Source organism: Megalobrama amblycephala, linkage group LG16 (genome assembly GCF_018812025.1).
Source record: "Megalobrama amblycephala isolate DHTTF-2021 linkage group LG16, ASM1881202v1, whole genome shotgun sequence".
Lineage (NCBI taxonomy): Eukaryota > Metazoa > Chordata > Actinopteri > Cypriniformes > Xenocyprididae > Megalobrama > Megalobrama amblycephala.
Window position 1 is genome coordinate 520,399 of NC_063059.1, and position 20,547 is coordinate 540,945.

At 36.6% G+C, this 20,547-nt stretch overlaps 1 protein-coding gene across 1 annotated transcript in view; it reads left to right on the top strand.

The window, feature by feature from the left end:
• LOC125248521 (E3 ubiquitin-protein ligase rnf213-alpha-like) overlaps positions 1 to 17,142 on the top strand; it is an 86,673-nt gene extending 69,531 nt beyond the window's left edge. Inside the window, 14 exon segments of the mRNA XM_048160446.1 lie at positions 254 to 354; positions 2,265 to 2,421; positions 4,847 to 5,021; positions 5,112 to 5,206; positions 6,647 to 6,898; positions 9,246 to 9,378; positions 10,028 to 10,108; positions 10,214 to 10,394; positions 12,339 to 12,540; positions 12,661 to 12,738; positions 13,762 to 13,959; positions 14,387 to 14,476; positions 14,555 to 14,733; positions 16,011 to 17,142. Coding sequence (XP_048016403.1) covers positions 254 to 354; positions 2,265 to 2,421; positions 4,847 to 5,021; positions 5,112 to 5,206; positions 6,647 to 6,898; positions 9,246 to 9,378; positions 10,028 to 10,108; positions 10,214 to 10,394; positions 12,339 to 12,540; positions 12,661 to 12,738; positions 13,762 to 13,959; positions 14,387 to 14,476; positions 14,555 to 14,733; positions 16,011 to 16,164 — 2,076 coding nt within the window. The 3' untranslated portion in view covers positions 16,165 to 17,142.
• The last annotated feature ends 3,405 nt before the right edge of the window (positions 17,143 to 20,547 follow it).

A 20,547-nucleotide genomic window follows, 5' to 3' on the forward strand; every position in this document is an offset into this window, starting at 1 on the left:
TGGCCCCGTTCACTGCCATTTAAAGCTTGGATGAGTCAGGATATTTATTAATATTTCTCTGATTGTGTTCATCAGAAAGAAGAAAGTCATATAGGCTTGAGGGTGAGTAAATCTTGTGCTAATTTTTATTTTAAGGTGAACTAATCCTTTAATTACATTCAGTATCTTAAAGTCACAGTATTAGATTTAATTTGATTTGATCAAATAGTTTTTTTTCCCCTTAAATAATAAACATTCATTCTCATCTATCCAGTGTGGCCAACCCACGCAGATCAGCAGATGTCTAGAGTGTAAAGCAGAAATAGGTGGTACCAACCACATACCTGTTCGCGGCTTCCAAGCCATGCAGACGCAGTGAGTTACTCATGCAGTGAATGCTTGTTGTTCCTGTTTTATTGTGTTTAGTTTGGTAAATATAGTTTATTACCTGGCAACTGTCTGTTCAACCAATATGCAACCATTGAAAAGTTTGAACACACAACAACTTGTTTCTCATGATCTTAAAAAAAATTGAATCCAAAGGATTCTACTTAAATGCTGAATTAGTTTTGTAGACAAACCTACAATTAGGTTCAATTCGTTAACTTTAGTTAATGCATTATGTTTTATGAGCTAATAATGGACAGTTTTTTACAGCATTTATTAAAGGATTAGTTCACTTTCAAATAAAATTTCCTGATAATTTACTCACCCTCATGTCATCCAAGATGTTCGTGTCTTTCTATGTTGAAAAGAAATGAAGGTTTTTGAGGAAAACATTCCAGGATTTTTCTCCATATAGTGGACTTCACTGGGGTTCAACGGGTTGAAGGTCCAAATGTCAGTTTCAGTGCAGCTTCAAAGAGCTCTACATGATCCCAGACGAGGAATAAGAGTCTTATCTAGAGAAACCATCAGTCAAAATTTTTTTTTCTTAAAAAATACAAATGTATATGCTTTATAAACACATATGATCGCCCTTGTACGTGCTTCCGCTTTCCATATTCTTCAAAAAGCTTACGTTGTATGTCCTGCACCTTCCCTATTCAACTTACAGAAAAAATGAACTGGTGCTGCGTTTGTTCCGTAAGTAGAATAGGGAAGGCGTTGGACATACAGCATAAGTGTTTTGAAGAATACCGAAAGCAGAAGCACGTACAAGGCGATATTTTGTGTTTATAAAGCATATACCATTTTTATTTTTTTAGGAAATGACCAATGGTTTCTCTAGATGAGACTCTTATTCCTCGTCTGGGATCATGTAGAGCTCTTTGAAGCTGCACTGAAACTGACATTTGGACCTTCAACCCGTTGAACCCCAGTGAAGTCCACTATATGGAGAAAAATCCTGGAATGTTTTCCTCAAAAACCTTCATTTCTTTTCCACTGAAGAAAGAAAGACATGAACATCTTGGATGACATGAGGGTGAGTAAATTATCAGGAAAATTTTATTTGAAAGTGAACTAATCCTTTAATATAGGTTAATGTTAGTTTATTAATATACTACTTTTGTTAATTGCTGTGCATTCAAGATACTTAAATGCAAATTTGTCGTCATATGGATTTAAATAAGCAAATTTTTCTTTCTTTTTTTTTTTTTTTGGCAGTGATTAATGTGTTTCTGGAATGTTATATGTTTGGCAACAATTCTTTGCACATAGCTTTTTACTTGTCAAACGACTGCCTGTCCAAACAGAAAAAGAAAAAACAGAAAAAAGAAAAGTTGCAAAGTCTAATATTTCATTGGACCACCTTTAGCTTTGATAACATTGTGCTTTCGTTGTAGCATTGTTTCGACAACATTATGCACCATCACAACATTTATTTCTGTCAAGAGGTGATCATTTTTGGCTGAGATCTTTATTTACAATGGCCAGGCAGTGTATGTAGAAATCAAAATGAACCAAGATTAATAAATATAGAAATACTGGTAACACTTTCGTGTTCGTAACGTCTCATTTGTTAACAATTCATTAACTGATATGAACTAACAATGAGCAATATATTCTTACAGCATTTATTAACCTTTGTTAATGTTAAAAATGTTCATGTTCATATTAGTTGATAGTGCACTAACTAATGCTAATAAATAAAACATTGTTGTAAAGTGTTACCATTATATCTTATTAATTATTGCATTGAAGTTAATGTATAGAGCGTTATTTTAAAGTGTTACTGAAATTAATTACAAAACTAACATCACTTTTTTATGCCTCTAAAAAATCTGTGTTGTAGATCATTTTTTGGTCTAATTGTTAAATCATTCCTTTAATCAACTTTGCAGAAGAGACGGCACTGAATCAGGACACATTCTGGGTGATGCACAACGCCGTGATCATCCCGATATGCAGGACACGAAGAATATGTCACCTGCCCCCTTCGCTCTTCTCAGACTGTTCACACACATGGCCATGCTGCTGGGAGCTGGAAAAACCCCACGGGTATGACATTCTTTCTGCCTTTTTATGGTTTTGTGATATACAGGGGTGGAAAGTGTACTGAAAAATATACTCGGGTTAAAGTAGCATTACTTTCCAACCGCCGCGGCTCGTCTGTATGGGCAGGTGGGGCAGAGCCACCAAAATATTCAGCTGAACATAGACCTCCTATAGACTGAGTAATAATAAATTATAAATGTGTTCAACATTCTGCAACAAAAATTTTTAGATTTTCTTAACTATTTAAGTCGTAAAATGAACTGGATATATTAAAATGTAGCACATGGATTCGGCCGGCATCAGTCATGATACTAAGTGGAGCAGCTGGTCTCAGAGCTATGGAAGTAAATAATGCCATATGTTTTTGAAACAAAAACCATCTTGAATTGCACTACTTGAAAAAAATATGCATTGCATTAACCATGCTTGTATTTTAATGTATTGTATTTTTAGGGCTTGCATTTTTATGAGCTGAAATTCAATGGTTTTATATTTAAGCTGTGAATATTTAAATTCAAAACATTTCACACACATTTTCATTGTTAAATTCAATAATCCATATTCACCTTTCAGATTTCACTTCCAAAATATTCATTCTGTTTAAAAATACAACCTATAATATTCAGCAGGAAATTTTTGGTCCATTTTATTTTGCGTTCACAAATTCAGTGGTTCAGCAACAGTTAGAGCCATTCATTCAGTTCATTAATTAAAATGATTTACATTAATGGAGCAAGCATAAGTGAATGTGTGATGATTATCAGGGACAGTATAAATGCAGAAAAGCTGATAAAGACACAAAAGCTGCATTTATGTTTAATTCAGTGTCTTTACGGCTACTTTCCCTGTTTAGGCTACAGCTTTCTCTACAGTGAACGAGATTATAACGTTATTCCTCAATGCTGATGTACAGATCAAACGTTAAATCTGAGGTTGACACATATTTCTCTCTGTTCTTAAGTTTCCTTAACTTTATATCACAGTGCTGTGCTGCAGTACTGGGGTTTCCCTCAATACGTCATGCTCCAGGATCCCCTGCCGTCGGGACATACAGAACACTTAACTCATATTTATAGACTAAATATGGTGATATAAAACACCACCGAACTCACACCTGTACTATACTATATAGGCTACAGACAAGCAGGTGGACTCAGAATATGGATGTAATGCGCAAAGTTTGACACTAAGCGTTTCCCAGTGAAATACTGGCATCACACCCACATGAACACCCTACAGAGTTAAATTCATTCTCTTCAAATACTATAGAACTTTAAATTATGGTATATTTTGTGTATGAGCATACATTAGGCTAAGTGAAATATATAACGATATTTACATATAACTTGACTGTTTAATTTATTCAATATCAAGAATCTAAAAGGTGTGCATCAAACCTACATGAACACTTTACAGTTGGTTTCATGACTGTAAGTAATTGCTATTGAAGTTAGAAATGTTGAGCATAACTTTAGAGATGGTCCCTAAATTTGCGAATATTGACCGTCCAATGTCAAACCAACTTTATGCCAGTATTTCACTGGGAAACGCTTAGCGTCAAACTTTGCGCATTACGTCCATATTCTGAGTCCACCTGCTTGCCCGTAGCCTATTGCCTACATTCTTAATAATGTGCGAGTTCAGTGGTGTTTTATATCACTGTATTTAGTCTATAAAGATAAGTTAAGCGTTCTATATGTCCTGACGGCAGGGGATCCTGGAGCATGACGTATTGAGGGAAACCCCAGTACTGCAGCACAGCTGCAATGTGAAAGTTAAGGAAAGTTAAATGTCTATCTCAGATTTAAAATGAATGAATCAGCCATTTGAATTTCAATGACTCACTCATTAATGGTGACTTGCTGCCACTTAGTGGCAACTTTGTATCTTTTCACATTTTAAATAATTTCAAATATCAGTATTCAACGTTTTGTTTAAAATATCTAAAGATTGTTCATGCATTTATAACTGCAGGCCATTCATTTGTCACCTCAGAGCTGCATTAAACTGTCTGTGTAAATGATCTAAATGCCTCTTCAGATGCAGCTTCTGTTTCCTCTATTGCAAAGATGAATTTTGTTGAGACTTATTTAATTTGATTGGCAACAGTCCTATTGTGTCTTATTATTATAACTGAATTTGATTAAATTTATGAAATTGACATAAAAGATTGTGCATGTATAATTAGGTTTAAAAATTGATTTATAAAGGTAAAAATGTAGCTCTTCATTGGTTCATGATGAGTTCATGCTCTCAATAATCATTAGTTCATGGACCCTCATTGTAAAGTGCTACCCAACCCCTCAAAGTCCTGGTCTAGTCTTGGTCTCAGATTAGGTGATCTTGACTACAACATTAATAGATGGGGTAATTTAGTGGGAACACCTTTAACTATCTTCATCCCATAATCTTACATGTTTCTGTTTAGAGTGTCCTGCAGATCATCAAGCCTGCTGTGCCGGATCCTGGGCCGTTCCTTGTGGCCCATCTTTTGAAGGACATGGAGCAGCTGAGCAGAGCTTTGGGCAAAGGGGTGGATGATACAGACAGTACCATCCATTTGATCATCCACAGTCTACTGGAACCCCATCCGACCCGCCAGTGTAAGAGCTCACACAACTCCCCTTACATTTGCCACAGGCCATATTGATCTCCTGCCACAGAAATTCAACAAATGTAACATTTTGATACAGGGCCTGTTCCTTATGATCGAATACTTTCCACTAAAGATGCAAGAAACGGATGGGAAAATGCCATGAATAATGATGTCATTACCCGTCAGCTGAAGGTAAACAGCATGCTTTTAGTATATTATGTATCATCAATATTTAGTGTATCCTGCTTGATTTTCCATTTTCTTATGTTTTTCCCTCATTTTTTATTATGTCTAAAATGGATAGACAATATCAACAATATCCCACAGAGACCTCAGCCCCTCTAGGGTAAAAATCCACAAATATTGTGCAGTTTAAATTTAAATGAATCAGTCTGTTGCATCACATTTTCAGTGCCCTAATAATAATAATAATAATAATAATAATAATAATAATAATAATAATAATAATAATAATATAAATTAAAAGTCTTTGCACTGACTTGAACCTGGACTTTAAAATGGACTCAAACTTTGTTGAGTTCTCATATAATATCTATCTTAATAATAATACAAATAATAATATATTACTGCACTGTAAAATAAATGTGGAATTATTATTATTTATTTTTTTTTACCGTTTTTACATTCTTTTACCATTAAAATCATTGGTCCCACTTTATATTAAGTGGCCTTAACTAATATGTACTTAAATTTAAATTAATCATATGATACAATGCACTTATTGTGTACATACATGCTTTTGCATTGTACTTATATTTTAAAAAACCTGCTTATAATTACATCTGTAATTAATTTCTGTAATTACATTTATAATTACACTGACCCCTACCATTAACCCTACCCATCCCACCAAACCTGTCCCTAACCTAACCTCTATCCACCTCAATAGCAGCAAAAGTGTCTTGCAATTCAATATGAACTCAACAAGTACTTATTTTTTGATGTAAGTGCATAGTAGTTAAGGCCACTTAATATAAAGTGGGACCAAATCATTTTTTACAGTGCATGTACAAATACTATTATTTAACCTTATAAAAACTCACTTTAACCAACACATGATCTTAAATGGTAAGAAAAAATGTTTAATGTCTGCAGATTTTTGTAGTTATACATTTTTTCCTTTTTTTCTATTTTTACAGAAAAAAAATCTGTTTATAAATAATTAATGAAATATTAATTAACATTTTATATAAAATTACACATTCTGTAAAAATACAGAAAATTTCCTTTTAAAATCTGCAATTTTGTGTTAATTTAATAGTAGAAATTTAAATTACAGCAAGCTTCTGTAAAACAACAGGTATTTCATTGTATTACAAAACAGGAAAATTATATATATAAAATGCATGTTCACTTTATTTATATTCACATTTGCATAATTTCCAACTATTATGTGAACAGAATATAGAATATATATACTGTACATTCACCAATATTCCACCAAAATAAAAGCTTGTGGATTTGAAGTTAAAATGATCAATATACTTGCATGCCATGTGACCATTAGCTGCCATCAGAGAACTGTACTTCAAGCAAATAGACCACATCTGCTGTCTAAAAGTTGAGAAACCTCTGGATTAAAGCTCAACTCTACTGTGATCTTTCTCTCAGGATCTGGACAATCAGCTAAAGGAAGTGAGTGCTTTCATCAGGAAAGATGAGCGAGTGTCTTCTAATCCAGTGATGAAGTTGACGTTTGGGAAACCAGAGCTTTTCCTGCACTGTTTGCCCCAGAACTCCCTTATCCATAATTCATCCATCTGGAGCTGCAGGAGGAAGGTCTCGATGTTGAGTCTTGCCCACATTGTGGAGCAGAACAATGGCCGAGACACTTTACCTGTACTCTGGAGGTTCCTTCAGAGGGTAAGATCTGAAGTGATTATTCCACAATAATAAATGTGTATGGAGGAAAAACATCAAAATAAAGGTAAACTGGTGTAGAGGAAACACAAAAATAGTGACAAAAGTGACTTTATAATACTAAATTATGCCCCAAAACAAATTTTCCAAAAAAAAAAAGTACAGGTTAAACTGAATATAGTTGGATAAAAAAAACCTTTCTGAAGTTGTGTAAAGTCATCAGATTAGGTGCAAGATTGAAACTTTCAGTTCCCTCAATATTCTATCAATAGAGGGTATGCATGTGACGTCACCGTCGACCGTTACGACTGCGGTCACGTCCACTGAGTGGCAAAAGACTGAGCGGCAGCATTGGTTTTCAGCGTGCAGCGAAAAACACACAAAACACATCCAAAACGGGAAAGAGCTTTGTGATTGACTGTACAAATAGCTTTGACACAAAACCTGAGGTATATATTTAAAGACCGCCAAAAACTACAGAAAAAAGAAGCAAATGGATCACTGTAATTCACAGAAACAACTTGACTCCAGCAGATAAACATGGATTTAATCATTTTGTGTCAAATTGTTGGATTTTGAGGTAAAATCATTCCATATATATTGTATTGTTACATATTATGTTGACAACTCATCAATTAAATATTTGCCATCTTATATTCTGCATAATTTGGTGTTTTTAAATAAACAACACTGTCAAAAACTATACTATAAAACTATATATGTTTTAGGGCTGGACAATATGACGATATAACATTGATATAAGTGATTAAGCAGATTTAAACCTACCTATATTGTAGTTATATAAAATATTCACAGGCAGATTTGTTGCCGTCGAAATCAGGCACATATAAATGTCAGGAAACACGACTCCTGGCTGCATGTCAATATCCATGGATTAGGTGGGGAAAATGGAAAGTGGCGGGAAAGTGACGTCGATGCATACCCTCTATAGCTAACATTATGGGAAAAACAACATTCTCCACAAAAATATGAAGCCCATATTGAATCATGCCAGTGAAATTAAGCGGTCAATGGTATTCGAGCATGCCATTCTCCTTAATTCATCAACTTCATCCTGTTTATAGAAGAAGAAGCCTGAAGAAGGTCTGAGCATCAGCTTTGTTCTTGACTCAGCATGTTTCATGAAGAGGAGCTTGTAGGGTGCTGTCCTGTTTGGGTTGCCGAATGTTTCAAAGAGCACTGGGTTTAAAGGCGGCAGCATCATCTGTGATTTCACCTGGGCTGTTAAACATCCTCACTTTAACTCAACCTCACATTCCCAGACCGTCTTGCCCTCAGGCCACCTGAGAATCTCTGTGGCAGGTACTTGCCTCACAGTTTTTTCCAGAGGGGCGCGGAGATAGACCTGGTCTCCAGGCAGAAAACAGTCATAACAGAAGCATCTAGCTCGAGCTAGGGTGCACCGTACGATGGCCAGCCAGCTTAGAAGCTTGGCTTTACAGTGTATACGACTAACTCATAATAAGTGTTTTCAAATTTGCTATAATATTAGAGAAGCACCATTTATATAGTGTGAAAAATATGAGTGAATTACTTGAAATGAGCAGGATTTCATCGTTGATGATTTGACGTGATCCAGGATTGTTAGTATCAGCAACAGGCCCTTAAGCTTAAACCTGTCAGGCTTATTTCATGTAAACGGGTTTAGATTGCATCTTTTTAAGCAGGGATGATGCTTAAAGTCTGTCCCAGCCACTGCTCCTTTCTTACAAGCGTACCGTAAGGTGAAGCAGGGACAATAATGATTTTAAAATACATTTGCGTATAATATTATAATGTTGTTAGTCTACATAATATAGACACAGCTAGTTTTACTTGTTAAGAGATTTATTTGTGAGGGAATAATTTCCTATTGGAGTCTTACACACATGGTGTTCAGTCTATGCCGTGTATTAATGTGAATGGCGACTGCTATTGGAGCACAGATGGAGATGCATCTTGACAAAATAATTTTAACTGTCCCGGGACTTTATGTAGGCCTGTGTTGAAAATGTTTAGTCTGATTTACAGAGCCCCCTTCTGACATGCAGGGAAAACAACTCGCATGCATGTTTATCATCATCCTGTTTAGTTGAAACATGAGGACGCTTCATTGGAGCATTACATCCCTGCGTTTTGATTCCGCTGTAGTTAATTTTCTTTTTGTTTGTTTCTTCATTTTTCAAATCAAAAGAACGAATTAATAGCAAGTTCTCACATTTTAAGTAGGCTGGTAGGCTACAAAGAGACATTCAACAATTTCTTAATTAATGGATTAACTTTATTTTTCTGCATGTTGTGTGCAGAGCTCTGGGGGACGAGTGTCACGTTAACCAACTGTTTATTTCAGGATGCAGAGCTACGGCTGGTGCGGTTCCTTCCTGACATCTTGGTTCTCCAGAGGGATTTGGTTAAGAAGTTCCAGAACATGACAGACCTTAACTTCAAAACCATTGGAGAGTTCCTGGATAGCCATAAAGAAGGTACGGCTATATTAGAGAATGAAACATCATTTTCCATGGCTAAATGTTGTCTTAGGGCAGGAGTGGACAACTTTGGCCCTCAGATTCAGTTTCTTGTCAGATGGCCGGCACTGTCTATTGAGGTGGGATATGGAGAAGAAATCACCATCTGTCTTTGAAGCTTCCAGAGAGCTCCAGACACCGTCTCTGTTAAGGCCTTTGAAGAGAACTGGTTTTATGATCTTTGGGGCCGATGACTTAGTTTGAACAAAAGGGGAGAGGCTTTTATGATGCCTATTGCATTTCGGTCATGTCTATTTGTTATAAGAGTTTCAGTTGAACCCTAATCAAACACACCAGAACAACTGAATCAGTGTCTTCATGATTAGTATAAAGATACAGACAGAGTTTGATCAGGCTTGGAGCTCATCTCTGTAGGAAAATTAAGCTCGATGGCCCTGTCTTAGGCTCAGTGTGAGGATGTTCATGATTGATTGACTGATAAATGAACTGTTGTTAAATTGTAAAATTGTTGTTTATGCTTGTTTATAGTTAATTTGCCCATTTCAGTGCAAAACTGTTCAGTAATCATGCAAGCAAATGCCATTTCTCTGTAAATAAATATTATGTTCACTACAAACAGTAAAAGTGCCATGTTTTCAATCGACAGCTTCACTAGCTCGGTATGAAAGGTACATAAAAATCTTCTTGTCAACATGGAACCAGCTCAGGGTGTCTCTGGCTGCCACAGGTAAACCAGCTCCTACTGAACTAACCATGATTTAAGCCACTGTTCAATCAATGCTTGAGCAGACAGGTGATGTTTATTGTTTTCATACATGATGTTTTCTGTCAGGAGAGATAAAGCTGCCGGCTGAATATACTCAAGAAGATCTGGGTCTGAACGCTGACCTGCAGGTGCTGCTGCCACAGAGACATGGTCTGGGCCTCTGCTCCACTGCCCTCGTCAGCTACCTCATCACCCTCCATAATGACCTTGTGTACACTGTGGAAAAACACACCGGAGAGGAGTCTGGGTAAGGAATTCAGCGGATGTCCCATGTCATTTGATATAGTAATCATTGGCCATGTTGGGTTATTGCGTTGAACAAAACCTTAACCCTAGGATTAATTGTTATGGCATGACCGTGGATATGAGCGATGTTTCAAATCATGAGGCTTGATGAAGAAAAAAGCCCAATGATGATGGATGAGAAAAAACACACCCATAGATATGCATTTAAAGAAGGTTCTGAGCAACAGCTAGATGGCTTAATGGGCTCTTTGGACCAGTAAACATCTACAGTAGTGACCACACAGCACTCTACCTGTACCTCCCTGAAATGACTTTTTGCAGGTTGGGATGTCTGATAATCTCATCCATGAACATGATTTCTGCCCGTCCTGATTCTTTTCCACCGGCTGTAGATGTGAAGACAACACCTCCCATGATTCCACGAAATCAAGCTACGCCTTTGTTTTGAATAAGCGACCTCTAGTGGTGAAAATGTACATATTGTGGCTTTAATTGGATGAAAAAATCTAAAAAAAAAAATATTGCCAATAATAATAATTAAAAATAAATTGTAATTTATTATTTTAAACAATGTTATTCCATATCCTGCTCAGTGGTGTCCTCCAAACAATGTGTAATATAAAGCCTTGCAAAAAATATATATATAGTGAATGTATCTATGTAGACTATGCTGTGCGTTATAAGTAAAAAAGGGTTAAAAACGTTACATTCAAACCTAAAAACGGATTGCCATTTTAAAGTTGCTTTTAATCATTATATAGTGAAAGTTTTATTATTTGAAAGTTTCTAAGTCTTGTCAATTTAAAACACTCAAGCATTTTTTAAACCTTTCAAATGTAAGAAGAGGCAAAAGAGATCTCGATTCACGATCGCGATTTGTTTTCTGTGCACATACTCAAAGCACATGTGCACACAGAGACACCTTTAAACATAATTAAGCCCGGTTTTGTGACTCCTTGCGCTTGAACGGACACATACAAAATAATCAGAAAATACGCCATCTCGACAAGTATTCTCGTACACAGAAATCGGACGTTTCATCATGTTTGTTCTGTGCATTCAGTGACAGCAGCCTAAAAATAACTACAATCTCATTATTTGTCAAACAACAAAACACAGCTTTAACAATGATTATTCAATATTTCATTTATACATTGAACACTAGTGTAATAACAATTATATTTAGCCTATATTTATATTATTACATTTCTGGATCTGAATACTACCGTTAGACCTAACTTTATTTGTAACTGTTCTATAGTGTTTATCTATGTTTTAATTTGTATACTCTTATTTTTACTGTCTGTTTGAACTTTATTAGTTGAGAGCATTTGCTGTAGTGTCAAAGTACTTAAAGTGTTCTTTAAATAAATTAAATAATTAAAAGTTACATGTACCAACACCCCCACCCACCCAATCATTTGTATTTTATTTATTTACTTTTATTTATTTTTTATTTATTTAGTGTTTTTTTTAATCCGGTGACTTGAAAACCATAATATGATCCGAACCGTGAGTTTTGTGATCCGTTGCACCATCACATCTGTCAGAGCGTGACAGGGAGAGACTTGGGAAACACTTATGTCTTTGTTTGAAGCGCTCATAAATATAAAGCATTGTTTCAGACAGCTTGGATCATGAACATTTCCTCCAGCTGCTCAATCTGTGACTTCTGATATTTTCCATTTGCATTTAGTCTATAGAAATGGGTTATTCATTACTGTAGAGCTAGTGACTAGATGATGTTTCCGAGCACAACTAATCGATAATCCAATTCGTTGTTGATTATTTTCATTATCGATAATAATTATTCGTGCAGCCCTACACTAACACTAAACTGTTGTCCTGTCAGAGCTGTGATCTAGGGGTTAAAGGGAGCATTTTTGCCGTATTTCCCAGTTGCCCTTATATTTCTCTGTGTCATTCTCTGTCCTGTCTCCTCCAGCTACACGGTAAGCCCAGCTGACCTGACGGAGCTGCACGTGATCCGTTACGAGTGTGAGCGGGATCTGCTGCCTCTCATACTGTCCAACTGCCAGTACAGCATGGAGTGCGGACAGGAAACACTGATGGAGTACGACCTGCCCAAGATTCAGCACCAGATCATCACCCGCTTCCTACAGGGCAAACCCCGCATAACCCTTACTGTACGTCACAGCACCACAGCGGCTGAAAATGCAGTTTTTAGGAGTTATTCAGGAGTTGACGACCACTAGAGTAGATATAAATACACAATTATATTTATTTATATGTGTTTTGATTTTTAGGGTATTCCAACATTGGTGAACAGACAGGACAGAAATTATGAGATCATATTCAAGGATGTGAAGAGTAAAGTTCAACAGGTAAGTAGCATTATTTGTATTAGCATAATACATGTTTAATCTGTCAATGTCGAACCTTCATTAGGGGTCATATTGGGTATATATTGGGTATATCATTTTTTTTCTTGTGGACTATATATAAATGTCTTTTATGTAAAATATCTTACTCAGGACAGTACTAAATAAAAAATAACATGCATTTTGTATGATCTGTCTTATTTTGTTAAAATTGTTCACAGATTCTGCAGGTGGTTCACATACTTTTTCTTACAACTGTAAATGTATTCATGTTATCTAGCAACTACATGTAAAGCGTCCTTGGGTTCTTGAAAGGCGCTAAATAAATAAAACATATTATTATTATTAATATTATTATTAATTCCTCTTCCAGTCACCATATTGAGAAGGGATTCTCTCTGCTGGAAGTTTCTTTTTTTTCATTTTTGGAATTTTCACCTTTTTATTGAGATACGACAGTTAGGAAGTGAAGTGGGAGAGAGAGGGGTGGACAGGATCGGGAAAGGTCATATCTAGTGTCTAAACATATGTTTAGTGTCATATTTGCTTCTACACATCTACATATTTACCCAGTAAAATCTGTATGCTTGGTACTGACAGAATTGGCCACATGACACACTCCATACTTAAAGCAGATTATTAAATTATTGGCTAGATGATGTATACTGCTGTCTCTATGTGATAACTTATGTGTGGTGCTGGTAATGCCATCGCTCCCAACATGTTTGTATAGCTTGATTTGGATGCGCCTGCAAACGCTGCAGCTTTGAGTGATGAACTGGGAGTTTGTCACCACAACCGCTGTTAGTTTAGCATGTCTCAGGTTTGACTCTAATGGGTAGGGCAGGTTCATGCTGGCAACGGCATAACTGTATACGGTTTTCTTTAGTATCAGCTACTGTCTGTGAAATCGAAAGGGAACTCCACCAGTTACTCACGTAACCTCAACATCGAGTTAGACATGTTTGTAATGCAGAGATATATTTCTATAATTTTGCAAGCCATATTGTGATTGTGTATCCAAAGGAGCCGTTGCATCCTCTTACACAACACAACCTTGTGAAGGAGCTGCAGTCCTACAGAGATGTGTGTGAGGCACTGTCGACCGCCGAGCTGGCCCTGGGTTTCCTCGCCCTGACGGGGGGAGAGCCACACGTGCCACTGGGCGCTTATCTGACGGAGGTGCTGAAGATGGCCGACAACATGGCCCCGCACATCTTCAAGGTTGGTCATGGACACAGACTTTCTTCGTTATTTATCTGTGCAAAGCAGTGTTTATAGCTCGTAATTTGGAGGGAAAAAAGTCAGAATTGTGAGATAATGATTATTATTATTTTTTATATCCCATGGCGGATACAAGCTTCCATAGAAAACACCTTGTGGCATTTGTGCTTTTTTTTTTTTTTTTTTTTGGTCATTTAATGTTAAGTTAATATAACAAAGTATAGTGTTATTAATGTACTTTTAAAAAACAAATCTAGATTTGCAAGACCTATGCATTATAACAGCACACTGCTTTGATGGCTGTAGCACTAAAAATGATTATATAAACAATATATTAATGAAAAGATAATTATGTAAAAATCTAAATAAACATGTCAGTCTCACTAATCTAACACACTCAATAGTAACTGAGTAAGTGTGTGTGCAGGCATTGAGCAGGTGCGGTCTGAAGCACTGTGTGGCGCTGTGGCAGCTGCTCAGCTCTCTTAAATCAGAGACGATGATAAGTCTGAGGAGGGTGAGACACTCAGCACAGTGAACACTGTTTTCTGCTTTCATTGAGTTTGTATGTGATAACTGTATGTGTCCCCGTCAGGACCCATTTGAGAGCTTCAGCGAGGAGTACAAACATCCCCTACAGGAGGAACACAAGACAGCACTCAACAGTTTCTGCACTAAATCCAGTGTCGGCGCCGTCCTGTTGGAGATTCACGAGCTTCTGCTTTTGGTTCTGAAGGACCCAAATGCCACACAGACCTTCAGGCCCGACTGGAGGTACGTCCTGATGGGAACATTACCAGTGCTGCAAGTTTTCTTTGAAATTTAAACATGATTTGTGTGTAACCAGTGACTTTTTAAAGTACGAATAATTACCAGGGTACAGGTGAATATATGCATATAAATGTGGCAGATTTCCACTGTGAATGTTTCTGTTCTATTTGACACATCAGACCAAACTTATGAAAGTATTCTGAAAACACGTATGAAGGGTAACTTACTGATGTAGTAATAATAATAATAAATTATATATATTTTAATAATATACATACTTAGTTGTGTCTTTGGCTGGGTGACCAGTTAAAATGATAATTTTTGATTTTCAATTTTGTGATCTGAATTAATTGTGATAAGAGAAAATGCACGTCCTTCTGTTCTTTTACTATGATAAAATCATGGTTAATTTTCATAAGTGTTCATGATAGTTTGCAATGCAAGAAATGTATTATTTAACTAACTTTTCATACATGCAAATAAAACTAACGAATAATACAAATTTACAAAATAATTCAGTATGTTTTATACAACTTAGAAAACTGCGTGCACGTGACGTCACTTTGAGGCGGGGCAATTCACTTCCTTTTCAAGTCCTTTTCGTCTGATGCCTTTTTGTCTGAGGCTGTTTTGTCCGATGCCTAATTGTACGAGACCTGACACCTGACCGATGACTGAAGCCTTTTAGTCTGAGGCATGAAGCCTTTCGTTGTATGACTGTGGTGTGAGAATGTCCTAAAATGGACACTGTACACCTGGGATCAGACTAATCAAGTAGAAGATACAAACCGACTATAAAAACAGCACAGGAAACCCTTCAGTATAAAAGACAAACACAGGGAATCTACATCATTGCACCCCACCTCACCCCATTTAGGGAGCAGATACCACCAGAAACATCTGACTCACTTGGTGAACTGCATCTGCAAGCCATTTGTGTGTCTCTTGATTTTTGTGTCTTATAAATGTGACAGTGGGGCTCCACATAACCAGTCAGAAATTACGTCACGTAACATTTTATATGTAGCCTACCAGCCTGCCTCTGTCGAACACAGAGTAAGAAGCAATCACACTAGGGTGAGGCAAAAAAACATTGTAATCAAGTTAACCAAAACATTTCAGAAATGTACAAACAGTTGTTGGGGAATATCAGGGACATTTGTGACTGGCAGAGCAGAATCCATAAATGCCTGATTTTCATTGTGGTGATGTGCAACGTTAAGCTCATGTTGAACATATAGAAATCTATTCCAACTCATTGATTTCTGTCTGTCCCACAGTCTGAAAGACACTGTTGTGTCCTACATGGAGCGCAAAAATCTGGATTTTCCTCCTGAGGTGGAGGAGTTGTTCCCTGAAGAGATTCTGCTCTCACAGTGCATCGATATGTGGAAATACTCTGTTAGTCTCAGAAAAGAAAGAAACCAAAGTTAGATCCTCGATTAATTACTTAATTTTGTTTTATTTTGTTTTTTACCCAGGGAAAGCTTAGTTTTAATTTACAAATAGTCTTTTTTTGCAAATTGAAGAATCACTTTCTCCACTCATACAGTATGCTGTAATATTATGTTCTGATCTGTCAAAGTATCTCTATGATAGTTAGCAAGTACAGTACGACTTGTCACAAAGTATAAAATGTTGCCGACAATTGTTTAACTTTTTTTTGTTTACCTGATACTCTAATAGAATGTAAACTTTTCAAGTCTCGACTCGAGGACCTTTACCGTCCCATCCCTCACTCCACTACTTCACTTCCTGCCTGTCCATACTGTCCTAATGAAGGCTATATATATAAGAATGTTTTTGATCAGTAAAATATCATTGTATTGCTTAGAGTAGATTTAAAAAAATCTTTTTTTTTCCATTTTTCAATTTTTCAAGGATTTTTGTGTAGAAGAAATGGACCAACAAGTATGCTGAAACAATGCAGCATGAAAAATGAATTTTCCTGTGACTAACTTTGATTTGAATAAAAATGATAAATGTTTACCTCCACTTCAAAGCTGGCATGTTGTGTAACAGTTTGTATTTAAGCATATTTAAAATCTTTCTTTTAACAAAAAATGTATGTTAAGTTTGGAAATGCATTTTCTCACACTTTGACGCATTTGAAGGTTTAAATGAAATATATTTCCAGTTGGTTCATTAAGCCACGCTATTTACAACATAATTTTATTATTGGAAATACCCTTCAATTTTCCAACTGTACTTGTATAACTGCCTCAACTACGTTAAGTGACTGCTATAGGTCTGATTTTTAAGGAAGGGAATGGCTAACTTACATAGACAATCTAAACCAGGTATAAATCACATGAAACAGTCAGGCAATGAAAATGTTTTTGCAATTTTATATAAACAAACCACTAAAAAAAAAAAATAAATAATTACATTTTTCACTCTTTGTTATATTGCAGCCATTTGCTAAAATCATTTAAGTTCATTTTTTCCCTCATTAATGTACACACAGCACCCCGTATTGACAGAAAAACACAGAATTGTTGACATTTTTGCAGATTTATTAAAAAAGAAAAACTGAAATATCACATGGTCCTAAGTATTCAGACCCTTTGCTCAGTATTTAGTAGAAGCACCCTTTTGATCTAATACATCTATGAGTCTTTTTGGGAAAGATGCAACAAGTTTTTCACACCTGGATTTGGGGATCCTCTGCCAATCCTCCTTGCAGATCCTCTCCAGTTCTGTCAGGTTGGATGGTAAACGTTGGTGGACAGCCATTTTTAGGTCTCTCCAGAGATGCTCAATTGGGTTTAAGTCAGGGCTCTGGCTGGGCCATTCAAGAACAGTCACGGAGTTGTTGTGAAGCCACTCCTTCGCTATTTTAGCTGTGTGCTTAGGGTCATTGTCTTGTTGGAAGGTAAACCTTCGGCCCAGTCTGAGGTCCTGAGCACTCTGGAGAAGGTTTTCGTCCAGGATATCCCTGTACTTGGCCGCATTCATCTTTCCCTCGATTGCAACCAGTCGTCCTGTCCCTGCAGCTGAAAAACACCCCACAGCATGATGCTGCCACCACCATGCTTCACTGTTGGGACTGTATTGGACAGGTGATGAGCAGTGCCTGGTTTTCTCCACACATACCGCTTAGAATTAAAGCCAAAAAGTTCTATCTTGGTCTCATCAGACCAGAGAATCTTATTTCTCACCATCTTGGCAAACTCCATGCAGGCTTTCATGTGTCTTGCACTGAGGAGAGGCTTCCGTCGGGCCACTCTGCCATAAAGCCCCGACTGGTGGAGGGCTGCAGTGATGGTTGACTTTCTACAACTTTCTCCCATCTCCCGACTGCATCTCTGGAGCTCAGCCACAGTGATCTTTGGGTTCTTCTTTACCTCTCTCACCAAGGCTCTTCTCCCCCGATAGCTGTTCAGGACGGCCAGCTCTAGGAAGGGTTCTGGTCGTCCCAAACGTCTTCCATTTAAGGATTATGGAGGCCACTGTGCTCTTAGGAACCTTAAGAGCAGCAGAAATGTTTTTGTAACCTTGGCCAGATCTGTGCCTTGCCACAATTCTGTCTCTGAGCTCTTCATGCAGTTCCTTTGACCTCATGATTCTCATTTGCTCTGACATGCACTGTGAGCTGTAAGGTCTTATATAGACAGGTGTGTGGCTTTCCTAATCAAGTCCGAATCAGTGTAATCAAACACAGCTGGACTCAAATGAAGGTGTAGAACCATCTCAAGGATGGTCAGAAGAAATGGACAGCACCTGAGTTAAATATATGAGTGTCACAGCAAAGGGTCTGAATACTTCTGAATACCCACTGTGTGTGTGTGTGTATATATATATATATATATTATAATAGAGAGAGAGAATTTTTTTTTTGTGTCTGTTTTCCTTGGGATAATTCATATCACTATTATAAAGCGTCACCAAATGAATCCTGTATTTAAGGCAATGATAATTAATGAGGAATTACCTCATCATTCTCAAGAAATTACTTAGAACCTGGAACAGTATTCTAAAGGGAAAATATAGCAAACTAGTGTGTAATTAATAAAGCCTAAAATAGTGGTAATATATATATATATATATATATATATATATATATATATATATATATATATATATATATATATATGACATATTATAAGAACATTTAAATTTATTGCAGTAAGTGTTAATAACATTTTCAATATTTTTTTTCTATTTCCATACAACAAATCACTGAAACAACAAAACATTAATACCAAAATTTTACATCAAATTACTAGGAACTTACCAAATATAACAACAGATAAGATGAATTTATTGCGTATGCCTGAACTTCAGCCTCGTCAATGTTTCTCTAACACATGTAATTCAAGTTACTTTTTTTTTTACAAAGGTCAATAAGCATGCCATAATGAACAATGTAATGAATTACAGTATGTGATGTAATGCCTTAAAGACCGTAATACTTTCGAATATCCTTCATCAAACGCCCCAGAGGACCATGTGTGTGATCCACCCCCATCAAAAAGTCCACTCAATACAAGCTAAGAGCTTCTCAGTCTTGTTGCCTCTCAACCTTATTTGGCCTTTGTATGTGGACCAAGCCCTTTTGATATGTTGTGTGTGTATTTTATCTGGGTACCTTTCGACTCTCCTTGCTATAGTTTGAGTTATGAGTTTGTGTAATAATTAGGAGTTTATTGAGGCACAAGTCATAATTAATAGTGAGAACTGCACCCTAATCTAAAGTGTGACAGGGTTATTTTTCTGAGGCCATGAGAAATATCCTTTCTGAGAGCTGATAGATGATCAATGCTCAGTGTTCGCTTGACATTGATTGTTACTCTATAGGACAGTGTATCCCATAGTGCCTCAGACATCTACTGTAAAAGAGATGTTTGTTTTTAATTCATGGACAGTATTGAGCACAGTCATGCAGTGGAGGGTAAATCTGATTAAAGGTAGAACTAAAGTGCAGGAAAATGAATGTCCGTGTGCAGGACTGAGAATCTCCGCTGTAAAAGTCAAGTCACCCTTATTTATATAGCGCTTTTTACAATGCAGATTGTGTCAAAGCAGCTTTACATTGATAATTGGTATATAATTTTCCTTTTAAAGAATAGTGTCAATGCAGGCAGATCAAAAGCACTGTTGAATAAATGTCAAGATACTGTTGAATATCAAATGTCAAGTCAAATTAAATTAAATTAGGGCTGCACGATTAATCGTATTTTAATCACGATAACGATATCTGCTTCTCCCGATTGATTTTAAATAATCGTCACGATATTGGCCCACTCTATGAAAATGAACATAATTTGGAAATATTGGAAGTAATATTAGGAGTTTTGCTGTTTTATCTTTTGAAGTTCCTAAAGGTTTCACCAGTTTTCATAATGTTGATCAGCTAGAAATGATTGTTCTTTGCTTTACAAATTTGCCGGGCAATTTGAATCTGGTTTGTCTTATTGCAAACGAATTTTGTTGCTTTAAAATCTAATGTGAATACATATTACAAAGCGTTCACCAAAACCATGTTTTGTATTGATTTACCATCTAACGAAGTTATCATAGTTGGTTAAATTAAGTCGTTTGTGCCACCTACAGGCCTTTTGGGTGAATTGTAGGTTGGTAAAGAACTTGCAAAATAGCCATAATTACATTACTCTTTTTGATAGAATAAACGTAATTAATAATCGTGATTATAATTTTGAGGAAACTGTGGCACTGGCTGTCATGTCGATGAGGCCTTCACAATGGATGATCTAGTCGACTCGATCTCTGCTGATACTTCAGGGCTGCGTTGTGGTCGTATCAAGGCGCCGGTCCTCGGTCTTATCTGGAAACGGCCCGAATCCGGTTGACTAC